At 38.8% G+C, this 12,407-nt stretch overlaps 1 protein-coding gene across 1 annotated transcript; it reads right to left on the bottom strand.

Annotated features, from left to right (window-relative positions):
• Positions 1-647: 647 nt before the first annotated feature.
• SPATS1 (spermatogenesis associated serine rich 1) lies at positions 648-12,407 on the bottom strand (the record flags this gene model as incomplete). Its single annotated transcript, XM_088149926.1, has 6 exons — positions 648-792; positions 7,630-7,692; positions 9,234-9,360; positions 9,945-9,992; positions 12,071-12,204; positions 12,283-12,407. Coding segments are annotated over 6 exons (642 nt in total), but the record flags the coding sequence as incomplete, so codon positions are not given.

Here is a 12,407-nt window from a genome sequence, read left to right as displayed (position 1 = left end):
CATTTATTAGTGCAATTGCTTGTTACCCTAATCTCTATTATGTTGGAGTGCCTGACTAGAACAAATACGCATAATATTCTCTGCAAGTTTTAAGCCCAGTTCTGCGGGCTATATTTTATTGTGAATCAAGTTCTGTGCCAACTGTTCTTTTATTATTAATGTATGTGTGGCAGAGGTTTCATATTATTATAAACTTCACTGCTTTGTCTGATTGCGTTCTTTGTGGTGGGTGACCAAGTCAAAACTACAGGGGATCCTGATAACCCCAAAGATTGGCTCTTTAAGGCTTTGCTGAACACACACAATGAAGATGTTACAACAGTAAGAACCCTGAGAAAAGGTGTTTAACTTTTCTTCTGAAAACTATCAATAAACTCTTCCGTCATCTAAATCTTAACCACATGTTGAAATAAATGAACTAAACTTCCTTTTATTTCTTCATTTATTCATTCATTCATTTAGTGCACAGAAACAACCACATAAAACAGCTACATAGTACATAGAAACAACTACATGTCTGTAATTATTCAAAAGGTGGTTATGACTATTGGGCAAGAATTTCTAGCAGGTATATTCACAGATACATCTTACGACTTACGACACACAAAATCAGGGGTTTTGGACAAATCTTGCCTTCCATCCTCCAGTTAAGAAATAGTCAGTTTTCTGACCTGTCCACCTGCAAGTAAAGATTGCATCAAACTTGGGCTAGGCTTCCAGGTCTCCAGGTTCTTCACTTCCATCTTTTCTCTCTCTAATTCTTGCTGTTTCTCTTTTATGTGGAAAGGCACGCTGGAGGGAGAGATGGGAAAGGAAAATCAAGCAGAGTAGTTGCAGCCCAATAATCACAAGCTTAGCAGAATATGTAGATTCAGAACTGAAGCAAACTAGATGTCTCTACATCAGCTTCAGTTAAATACATGAGTTAAATATATTTGTTCAGGGCAACATATGTGAATGACAAAGATGTGAAAAAAATCATGCACTCACCATACCTTAAAGAGAATGCATAAACACTGTGCCCATAAAGATTGATATGTGCCCATTACATTACATAGGTCCACAGTAAGCACATGAGGTTGGAGTGTCTAAAAGAGCCTATGCGCTAGTTTTATTGAAAATTTTATATTGTATTTATACAGATGGTTGCTTTCTGTTCTTTTTGTTTCTATCTCAACTGCCAATTGTCTACTTATTTTGCTTTTTTTCTGTTTTTTTAATTGCTGTTAGTTTCCTAGACTCACTTGTTTGCGATGGGCAGCCATATGGATGGAATAAATTTTAAAAAATAAATAAATCTCCCAGTCAGTTCAGCTAATCTCCCAAAGCCACATTTCAGCTTGACTTTGTATTGGCTCAAGGCAGGCTTTCTAAGAGATGCAGCTAGTGGGCAACTGTACAGCTGTTGTCTAACTTTTTGCAACACCCCTGTCCCTGAATCACAGAGCAGGGAGGCTGTGTCTGCAGTTCTCTTCCAATCCATTGGGGGGCTAAAAGAAGAGAGGGGAAGGGTCATGTCTTGAGGAAGATCCCCTTTGCATTGCTATTAAACTACAGTAAAAGGGCAAGGGGGTGGAAGAAGGCCACATTTGCTAGCACAAGAACAATCACCTACAGGTTGTCCTAGCTTAATGACTATTCATTTAGTGACCGTTTGAAGTTTCAACGAACGAAGGGACTTGCGACCAGTCCTTGAACTTATGACTGTTGCAGCGCTCCCACAGTCACGTGATCAAAATTTGGGTGCTTGGCAACCGGCATGTATTTACGACAATTGCAGTATCTTGGGGTCACATGATCACTATTTATGACCTTCCCAGGCAGTTTCCGACAAGCAAAGTCAATGGGGGAAGCTGGATTCACTTAACGATTGTGTGGTTTGCTTAACGACCATGGTGATTTGCTTAACAACTGCTGCAAAAAAGTCATAAAATCAGGCACAACTCACTTAATGACCACCCTGCTTAACGACAAATGTTCCCATCCCTATTGTGGTTGTTAAGCAAGGACTACCTGTATTACTCTCTCTAATGTGTGGGGAGGAGGGCTAACTTTAGGTAGATACTTAGAATGGCAGGTGACAGGCACTAAGGAGGGATGAGGGGTGATGACCCTACTTGACATAACCCCTCTTCTATGCTTGTTACCTATCAGGCTATTTCTGAAAGCTCTGTAAACTTGTGTTTACTATAAACAGGTTATTGGACTCTTGGTAGCAAGTGCAGAGGAGATGAAGAAGGAGTGACTGATAACAAGCAAACTCCATGCATGACTGCTACAGTACTGCAAGGGAATGGCAATGCATGGAGTGAGTAACACCCAGTCTGATTCTGACCTTGTGATTGGCAGCAACCAGAAAACACACACTACAGCGGTCTTCCAGAACTGCAAAATAGTGATCAGCCCGCTTATAAAAATCATCATCATCGCTGCAGCTAGAATGGATTGGGCAAAAATACCCCTGGCCCAGGGGTATTTTCAGAGTATGGTCAAAAAAGTCATGATGGACAGTTTGGTCTAGTGGTGAAGGCACCAGGCTAGAAACCAGGAGGCTGTGAATTCTAGTCCTACCTCAGGCATGAAAGCCAGCTGGGTGACTTTGGGCCAGTCACTCTCTCTCAACACAACCTACCTCATAGTAAGATAGGAGGAGGGAGTATGAGGCATGTTCGCTGCCTTGAGTTATATATTTAAAAAGGTGGGATAAAAATCTAATAGTAATAATAATGGCAGTCACATCAGTGCAGTTGAAGCTCCGCCTGTCTTTTATGCATATTGCAGGAAATGTGTAATGCACCCAGTGGTTACAATACTAACAACACACAGCTGCAGAGCCAGGCTCTCTTTCTTGAGTGAGCTCAACCTTCTGTGTAACTGTCAGCCTTCCCAGGTAGACCAGACAGGAAACACGACCAGAGGAGTTAATTCTACTTTGTTGTAAGACTACATTAACAGAATCTTGCAAGTCTAAAAGTACAAATCTTCTGCCATCTTCTTTACAGCCTGAGGAATTAGGAAGAGTCCCTTCTCCACCCATTATGCAGTTGCAGGCTATGCCCTCTCTTATCTGACCGTTCCCTAGGCAGCATCTCTTTGCCCCGTTTCTCAAGGTCTTTCTCACATACCATTACAGCAACACAGGGCTACAAGGTATAAGAAGCCCTCATAAGTGTAGAAGGCATAGGGAATGAAGGACAGGAGGAAGAGCCACTACCAAGGAATGGTCAGGTGAGAGGAGCCCTGGTCAAGAAACTATTCTGAGAAACATCTCAGACAAGCCCCTCCCTCATTGACATGAAGATGAAGTGAGGGAGGGGGAAGCACATTCAGACTTGCAAGATTCTGTTACTATAGCTTTACAATAAAAGTAGTCCTGACCTATATGGCTTCAGTTTTGTAGTCTGGTCTAATTTATAGGGATAACAATGAGACCTAACAAGAACTGTGGAAAATGCTGTTCTGCAGGAGCCAAGTGTCCAGTCTGCCCTGCAGCTGAGATGGCCATAGAGGGCAGTGCTCCATGGCTAGAGAGGCAAGGGCTCTGCCCACAGCAGCCTGAAGGAGCCAATAGGGATTAGCAATCCAGCTGTCAGAGAGTATGTCAAACCGGATGCACAAAAACTGTTGGGAGAAGAGAGAAAGCACTATTTAAAACGGGAACAACTTTAAGCTGCCTCAGGGAGGTGCTGGCGATGCCATGAAGGCAATATCATCAGGACATGGCAGGAAAAAGCTGTTACCAGGCATGTTGATGTTGTGGTTAGGGGCAAACAATGAAGAGCTTTAAAACTGCCCCCTTCCCAAATATATACAAACTATTTTTCCCAACTAATCAGCAGCAGGAGAGGCTGCTACCATTAGGACCCCAAATCAATGGAAGCTGGGTAACTGCATTGTTATTTAGAGTCTAGCGGGGGATAGCCAACCCCAGTTGCCCTCTAATGGCATAATGAAGAATAATGGGGCTGAACTTAGAATAAATCATTTTCCAAAAAAAAAAAAAATCCCTCCAGCCCAGTTCTAAACCTGATTAGGCTAGTTCTTTCCATCACTAAATCCTAAATGTACCTAACTACTTTATAGTAAAATGCTTATGCCAGTTTTAATATTCTTGAAGAACGTGGCTTTACAAAAAAAAAAATAATGGCATTATATTCGGAGTATCTGGCCATAATGATAAAATGAATTTTAGTTCTTTATTTTATATACATATAAATGCCTGTTTGTTTGTTTGTTTGTTTTTATTTATTTATTTGCCGCTCATCTCCCCCAGCTTAGTAGACAAACTACAGAAACTGATCTAAGAAATCAAGGGAGTCTGATGATTTAATCAGAATGCAGCCAAGGGTCACAGCCTCAGTTCTTCTGTGCACTGTGGCAGATTGTCAAAAAATGTAGTTAGCTCTGATAACTAGCAGGTTTAAATAATCTGGATGACCATGGACTAATCTGCTCACATATTTTCATGTTATATGATTTGCCAATTCAGATACAAATTCTGTTACATAGTCAAACTGATCAAAAGGGTTTAAGAAATGTCCAAATATAGTTGCTATCTTGAAACTTGTCCTATCAGCCGAAATTCTTTGTAGGTATTTCCTATCTTCTGGATTCATTTTCCTGATCTGGGACAGGCTTTAGCCACGAGAAGGGAAAAAACAAAATTCAATGGAAACTAAAAGCAGGAGAGTAGAACAAAGGAACTTTTAGAACTATGTTCTAAATGTATAAGGAATCACCTTCCAAGATTCCTTTTTCTATCACTGAGCTTCCTGAGCTATTTTTTTTTTTTTCTAAGCCACCTATTTTGTCCTGTTGAAGCTGGTCCATATTTAAAGAAGAGAACTCCACCAAGGCCGGTCACCCAGTCTAGTCACTGTTCATTTTCCATATGTTAAAAACCTCCCATCATAACATGAGGCAGCTGCAATCTGGCATGAAGAAGAACACCCATCAGATTCCTCAATTTCCATAGGGATCTGACCCCACTTTTGGTATTGTTCTTACTGTCCTTTTATGTGAAACAAAGTTGCTTACATAGAAGGCAGTCCTGTGTAACAAATTAATCATCCATATATGATTAATACTCCATATTATACAGTGTATACTGTACAATTCTATGCTGGCATTTACTGCATGAGGATATTTGTTCAGAGTTGGGAGAATGCAACAAGTATGTGAACTTGGACCCATACATATCCCCATGGTAGACAGTCTTTCTGATATTTGTGCATTTAAATCTGGGTAGCTTTTAAAACATCTCTGAAAGATGGACTGGGATTAATCTTACTATTTGCAGTTACAGCATAAATGTATCTATATATACAATCCAGAAAATGCTGTTGGCATTCTCTAGCTCACAGTAAGTGTTTTTTTCACTTGAAATTGATTTAAACTTTCACCTTTACTGCATATATATTAGCATATGCAAATTTTATGTATATTAATTTCATTTGGGCACTAGCTTTTGCCTTTTTAATTATCTGCCAAGAAACATTTTGCTCTCTAGATTATTTTGACATTTTTCTGTTTCTGTCCCAAAATACTGGAAACATTGCTGTGTCAAAATAGGTTTTTTCCCACCAGCACATAAGGTTCTCTAAAGAAGCAGTCCTAAGATAATTTGCTTCATTGTTTGAATAACCACAGATTTTTATCTCAGGTTTGCTGCAAAGGCATGAGCAAAACACAAGTGTGTTTGGCATCATGTTAACATTATGGAAAAATTACATAGAGAATATCATACTCTCAGTATACTAACACTAAAAATATTTCCAATTGCCCAGTGGATTATTTTTTCTTCTGACCCTGTCAAGGTTATAACTACAAACTTTATTCAGACAAAGGTTCCATAACATTTTAATGACAGACTACAGTATTGCTGAGAATCTAGTCCAATGGCACTCAATAGAATGTACTTCTGAGCAGAAGCTGAATAGGGCTATGAGATATAATATAGCTTTGCTAGGCAGAAATCAATTGTTGCTTTCAGTTTCATAGACTGAAGCTCTTGCGGAAATAAATTAGATAATCTTAAAGTAGAACTGCTAGATCTGGACTGCTCAAATATGGATTACCACTGGATGGCAGCAAATGGTCAAAGCTTTTGGTCTGTTTTTGCTGCCATCTAGTGGTCATCTGCATTTTTTTTTTAAGCCTTGATATGATAGTACTACTTTAAAGTGCTACCAAGCTATATTTTTACTCCAATGCAAATATAGTTCAGGTCTGATTAAAACAATCTAATCTTCAATAACATTAGATATTTTTTCAATAAAGTCAAAATAATAATTTTACAAACAAGAAATGAAAATAAGAAATTGATCATTAGTTATGGGCAAGCTTTTTGCACAGAGGAAGAACATTTTTTTAAAATGTTACTGTTACTATTATTAGTAGCCAAGGCTACTGATTATAGCACTACAGAGGGCAGAGTTAGAATTTTTGTTTATTTGTACAAACTGAAGTATGGATGTTTAGTCTTACAGATGTGCACTGTTGTAGGCTTAATACATATACAACCAGCAGCATGATTTTGTACCAGAGATTTTCAGTGGGATGACCTTGAGAGAAAGGCTGGGACCCATATGGTTCCTGTATGTCATGGGTTACTCATCCTTGTTTTAAATGAAACTTTCTACATGAAGATAAATCAGCTTTTGTATTAGGATTAAGGTGCCCACTTGTCTATTTTTATCATGGAGTGATACTGTTAACATATATGGAGTGAACCAGTATGGAGTGAACCAGACCATACTAAGAGCTCTGTGCGATTAGGACAACCTCAACAATTGGGAATGGTAGGGCATGAAAAATCACAGCTATCAAATCAGTAGGTGATGTGTCTAGTGATTTCTATCAGTCTGAATAACTCCCATATTATAAATGTCTCTAGTTTACAATGTTCAGATTTTACAAAGAACCACAAATGGTCATTAAAAAACAACAGTACTTTGGAGTTACATATGCCTACAGGTAGTCCTCATTTAATTATGCTAAGTGGGACCAGAAACCCCATCATTAAGCAATGAAGTTGTAAGTCGAAAAACCACATGACTGCGCTGCTTAGGAATAACAGTTCCAGCAGTCCCAATTGCTGTTGTTCAATGAGGACAGTGTGAGTAGGACCTCACATGACTGCAACTTCCGACTTCCTGCTGGCTTCCCCATTGACTTTGCTTGTGGAAGCCAGCAGGGAAGGCCACAAATCGCAATCACGTGACCGCAGGATGCTGCAATGGCCATAAGTACAAGGTCCAGTTGTAACTACCACTCATTCAGCGCTGTTGTAAGTTTGAACGACCACCTGTATTAAAAATGATATATACTCAGCCAGTTTTAAATCTGGTAAATATTACAAGATAGTCCCACATTGACTTTCTTCCTTTTGTAATTCTATACTGTGACCCTAGTCTTCTTTCAAAGAAGGTACTCAAACCAAGGTACAAAATGATAGGGGATATTACTGAAGTTACATTGCTGTATATTACATTTCAATATATTGTAGAAAATGTCAAAATCCACTGTAGCTAATAATGCAGTGGGTAACTTCTAGAAATGAATAATACAAGTATATACAATGAAAGCTGCAGAAAAAAATAAATGTTACTTAAAATATGTGATACATACCAAGAAGTTCTTGACAAACGCTGGAGAGGAATAAAGGTATCTGACCTTTTTTTATACCTAAAACTATTAAAAGGAAACAAAAGACATTGAGCTGAGGGGTCTTTGGGTCCGGTTATGCCTCTTCCTGCTTTGATTACCGTATATCGCTGCATTAGGAATGTTTGCAATTTCCTAAGCAGTTTACCATGAAACATTGATATGCAAAAACAAAATCCACATTTCTTACTGCATGTTAATTGAAGGAAAGGAAGAGCTACTTTTTGTGTGCATTGGCAGTAAGATGGAGTTTCTACTTGGCTTCTCATGTTTAGGAAGCCTAGCATTTTCTATTTATAGTTACAGTTATACTTACATTTTCTTGCTTAGTTCCAGTTCAAACCACATGCAGGTGATCTCAAAATATATGCTGCTACATGATGTTTAATATTTACATCCTTTACAGTATTATTTTTACATATATATGGGGGAGAAATGTGTGATACAAAAGAACCCAATTATTTCATTTTGTTGCATATTATTTTCATTAAATGAAAATAATACCATTGTTGTTAAAGTCTGGCCAAAGTGCTTGGGGAACAGAACATGCAAAAATTTGACTCGTTAGACATCTTACTAAAGCCTATCTGAAACTGTAATTCTTTTCAACAATATACATGTAATCTGAAAGATAACCTGTGTTTGTATACAGTGCCTTTACCTATCATTGTTCAAAGAGAAATCTTTGCAGATCTGGTCTTTCGTTCAGAATTAAGGACAGTTGCATCTTTCAAAAGTGTTCCTTCATTCGTCCTTTTCAACTTTTAATATCACTGACCTATATATCTTTTGGAAGTGTAGGTAGGGAGCAGTGCAGTGAATGAAGGATTTACTCCAGGTCCCCTCTTTGTCTCCTCACTCTGCCTGCCCTTTCTCTAAGAGATTGCTAACCGCAGGTCACTTCCTTCTGCCTTGGTGCCCAGGCACACTCAGGCAGAGTCCTTGCTCTCTGACTCTCCTCCTGGGAGGATGTAGTTAGCTAGGTGCTAGGCTTTGCTGATCTCTATAATGTACTTCCTATACATAATCTCCTTTCTGTTATAATTATAAAACCTGCTTGACAAGTCCTTGCTCAGGTCCGATTCTGGCTCTCAGGAATGTTCCATGCACACCCAAAACCTCCAACAATATCAGGGGTATGCTCTACCTCAGTAGTGGTTCACACTTCAAGGACAGTAATGTCAGCTGTGAATATATTTCAAAGAAAAGTAACCGAACTACAAATAGTCACAACCAGTGCTTCATTGGATTAATTGGAAGAGTCCTAAGTTTTTTATGGGCCTGCCTGTTTACCTCCCCTTTCGCTTTGCAAAGACCCGCTCTCCACTGCTTCCCTTCCTTTTCCCCTGCTTTCTGCTCCAGCAACAGCAACAGCAGCAGCAACAGCAACAGCAGCAGCAACAGCAGCAGGACGGGGTGGGGTGGGGAAATCAGAAAGGTAGGTAGCTCCTTCCCACAATTTTCCATCTTTCCATGTAATCCACCAAATCTTGCCTCAATGATTTTGTATAAGCAAAGGAGGTATAGTGACTTAATTTTAAAAAAGAAGCTATCAGGTAAGAACTTGCCTTCCAAAATTCACTGGAGATATTGTTGATCCCTTTTTGTGGAAGTCTGTACTTTGCTCAGGAGAAGAAAATGGATGGTCACCGAGCATCCTCATTGGAATGCCGTTTCGGGAGGAAGTTTCATCCACTGGTATTAAAAACAAAAGTAGAAGTGAAGAAGGCATCTTGACCACAAGCATATTTTCTGACATTTGAGCAATTTGGATATATTTATATTTAGCAAGCTGTTCTTCTATAAGTGTATGTGTGTATATCGGAACACATGAATTTAATTGAAAGTATATTTCTTCTTTTGGCTAAAGATCTATTTGAAACACAATATGTCATCAATAATTCAGAATGAGGCTCATTAGCCTCATAGTTTTTTTTAATAACAATTTGCTGCTTATTTGCAAAAAGAACTCAGACTTATTAGTCCAAAGGTTTGCATACATCAGTGGTTCTCAGTATTTCAGATCTTGTATCCTACCAATCACTTTTCACCATGGAAAATTTGTATATGGATATTTGAAAGCTTAATTCCAATGCTTGGAATAACAACCATGCTTTAAGCTGTTAGGATTAAGTAACAAAAATAGAAGGCTTTTGAGGCTATACCATATTTCTTCTTCCCTATGGACATTTCCAGAGTCCTTTCAGAAAATGTAGACTTATTTCGGAGGTGGATACCATGAAACAAACATCTTTTTCCTGTATGGTAAGTATGATTACCAGAACTTGGGTAAAATGTCCATTCTACAGCTGAGTTTTCATTATCTCCTGAAAAAGAAGAACAGTAAAAGTGTAAGAAAGCTGAAGTTATTGTTATGAAGTTATGAAGTCCATTTTCATGCTATCAAGTAATATAGTCAATATTTTTGAAACACTCATCTTTTAAACCACACAGAAAGAACGCACAGAGAAATCCCAAACCTTAACTCCAGGATTTTGGGTCACAGTTTTGTTTTCAGCACACTAGATGGACACATGGATATTAAGGCTGTGCAATGCTTTAAAAATTATTTTTTTTAAAAAAGGTGCTTTGGACCAGATGTTCATTCCAGGGGAATGAACATAATCTCAGTCTGCAACTGTTTAAAACAGCTGCATCTTTTCCTGAAATTGCACAGTTATCTGTCGGGTGATCCTGGGAAATAATGCAGCTGTTTTCAGTGGCTGCAGCCAGGGGCCACATTTGTGTCTCTTCATACTGAATGGCCCTGCAGTGTTTTTTCAAGTGTGGTCTGAGGACCCCTGGGGCTCCCCCAAGACCCTCTCAGGGGTCTGCAAGTTCAAAACTATTTGCCAGATATTGAAGATATTTGCAAAAATTCAAAACAAGGTCACTCTTCTCATTGTTATTTCTTATTAGTTAAAAGTTTTTTTCCATGAAAAAATATTTTATTTATGTTCATATTTAATGGGCTTAATATTGCTATTTTTACATGATTCAATAAATATATATTCTATGAATGATTTTTTAATGCAGTAAATATTGATAAATATAAACCATACAAACAAAAGCTCTTTTGGGGTTCTCCATAATTTTTAAAAGTGGGAAGGGGTCCTGAGAGCAAAACGTTTAAGAAACACTGCCCTAACAGAAAGCTGACATGGCAAAGACGGAGCACAACTAATTAGCACGTACTTTGCCTAAAGAAAGTCACTTGTATCTTTTGCTCCAGTGCCTTGGAGAGGATCTCCCACCTGAGACCCCACTAAATCAAATGTTGACCCAAACAGTCCAGTAGTTTGACAGAATACGGCAGTTTTATCTGTTCATGTTCTTTTCAGCTGTGTAGCTATAGTTTTTTATTTCCTTGACTCTGAAGAACTCAAGTGTTAACTTGACAATGAATCTGAGAAGTATTGCATTAACTTCAATGTATCCTATTTTGATCCTCCTACCAGCAGGGCAGCAACAATGAAGCTTTCTATGCTTCAACGTGCACAGTCGGGAGGCACATTGGGAGGGGACGTACCATCCTGCGGGTGGGCCTTCCCCTCTGCTGGCAGAGGGACACTTTTGTATTATCCTCTGGCCCTTAACCCCCTTCCCATGGAGCCTAAGATCACTACCTCAGGGAATATTCCTACAGTTCTTGAGACAGAGGGCTGGGTACCAGGCAAAATGTCACTTTCCTCTTATTCTGAGGGTGCTATTTTTGAAAGCCATAAGCTGAGACCCCTTCTGCCTCCCAACCAGCTTCCATGCCTAGCTCTCCATGAGGTCAGAAAATCCTCCCAAAAGGAAATAAGCTGAGGTTAGTGTGGGACGGCAGGGGTTGAGAACATCCAAGGGGAAAAAAATCTAAGTATATAAAATATTCTTATTGGAGAAGGGCTGTTTTTTAACCAACAAACCAATTCCACTTCAGTTGTAATAGTCCTGTCCTGTTGTCTGGAGAGCAGGTTTGCTTTGTGAGAACTAAATGTTGCCAATAAGGCACCAAATAATAAATATAGCCTGTTTTTTATATACACAGAGAAGGTTGTGAAAATTTTAAGATCCAAACAGGAGTGACTGAAAGAAAAGTTGGAGCTATCTGTAAACCTGTAGCTATTTATTTCTACAGTCATATATCCAAATAGTTCAAGTTTGGGCAGTTTCCCCCTTAATCCTTCCCTTCCGTAAACCTCCCATAAATTTCTGCTAAGCAAGTTGTTATCTCCATCCTATTTCTCAGTAGCATTATTTTGGCTACAAAATAACAAATTCAGCATTTGCATCTGCATCTGCTATTAGTAAACACAACTGGAAAAAAAATCAAACACAAAGTATGTGTAATAAAGTGACATCCTATGCTACAAACAATCAGACAATATTTCTTTCAAAACATTCCTGCAGTTTTACTTACTTGGTGAGGAATTCTGCTGACTGAACTTATCTAACTGGCCTGTTTCATCTACCAAACATTGCTTTTGTGGAGGACTACTAGAAGGGTGAGGAAAGGCTGATAAAGCAGAGTTTGATTTCAAAGGAGAGCCATGCCTGACAAAAACAAAATTGGTCTTATTAATTACAGGAACAAATTAATGCTAAATAAATATTTGTCCATTTGGCACATACCCTGAAAGGTGGAGTTCTCCGGAGGGCTGATTCAGTGTCTCTAGATATGCTTCATTGTTATTTTGTGGGAAGGATGCTAACGTTGAGTCCACTGTGGATTCTGTTAAGTGTTTGCTTGGCTCTGA

This window comes from Python bivittatus, unplaced genomic scaffold, assembly GCF_059951505.1.
Source record: "Python bivittatus isolate LINGU-HERP-01145 unplaced genomic scaffold, Pbiv_v1 ctg000020_np1212, whole genome shotgun sequence".
In the NCBI taxonomy this organism is placed as follows: Eukaryota; Metazoa; Chordata; class Lepidosauria; order Squamata; family Pythonidae; genus Python; species Python bivittatus.
This window is presented reverse-complemented; position numbering and strand designations above follow the sequence as displayed.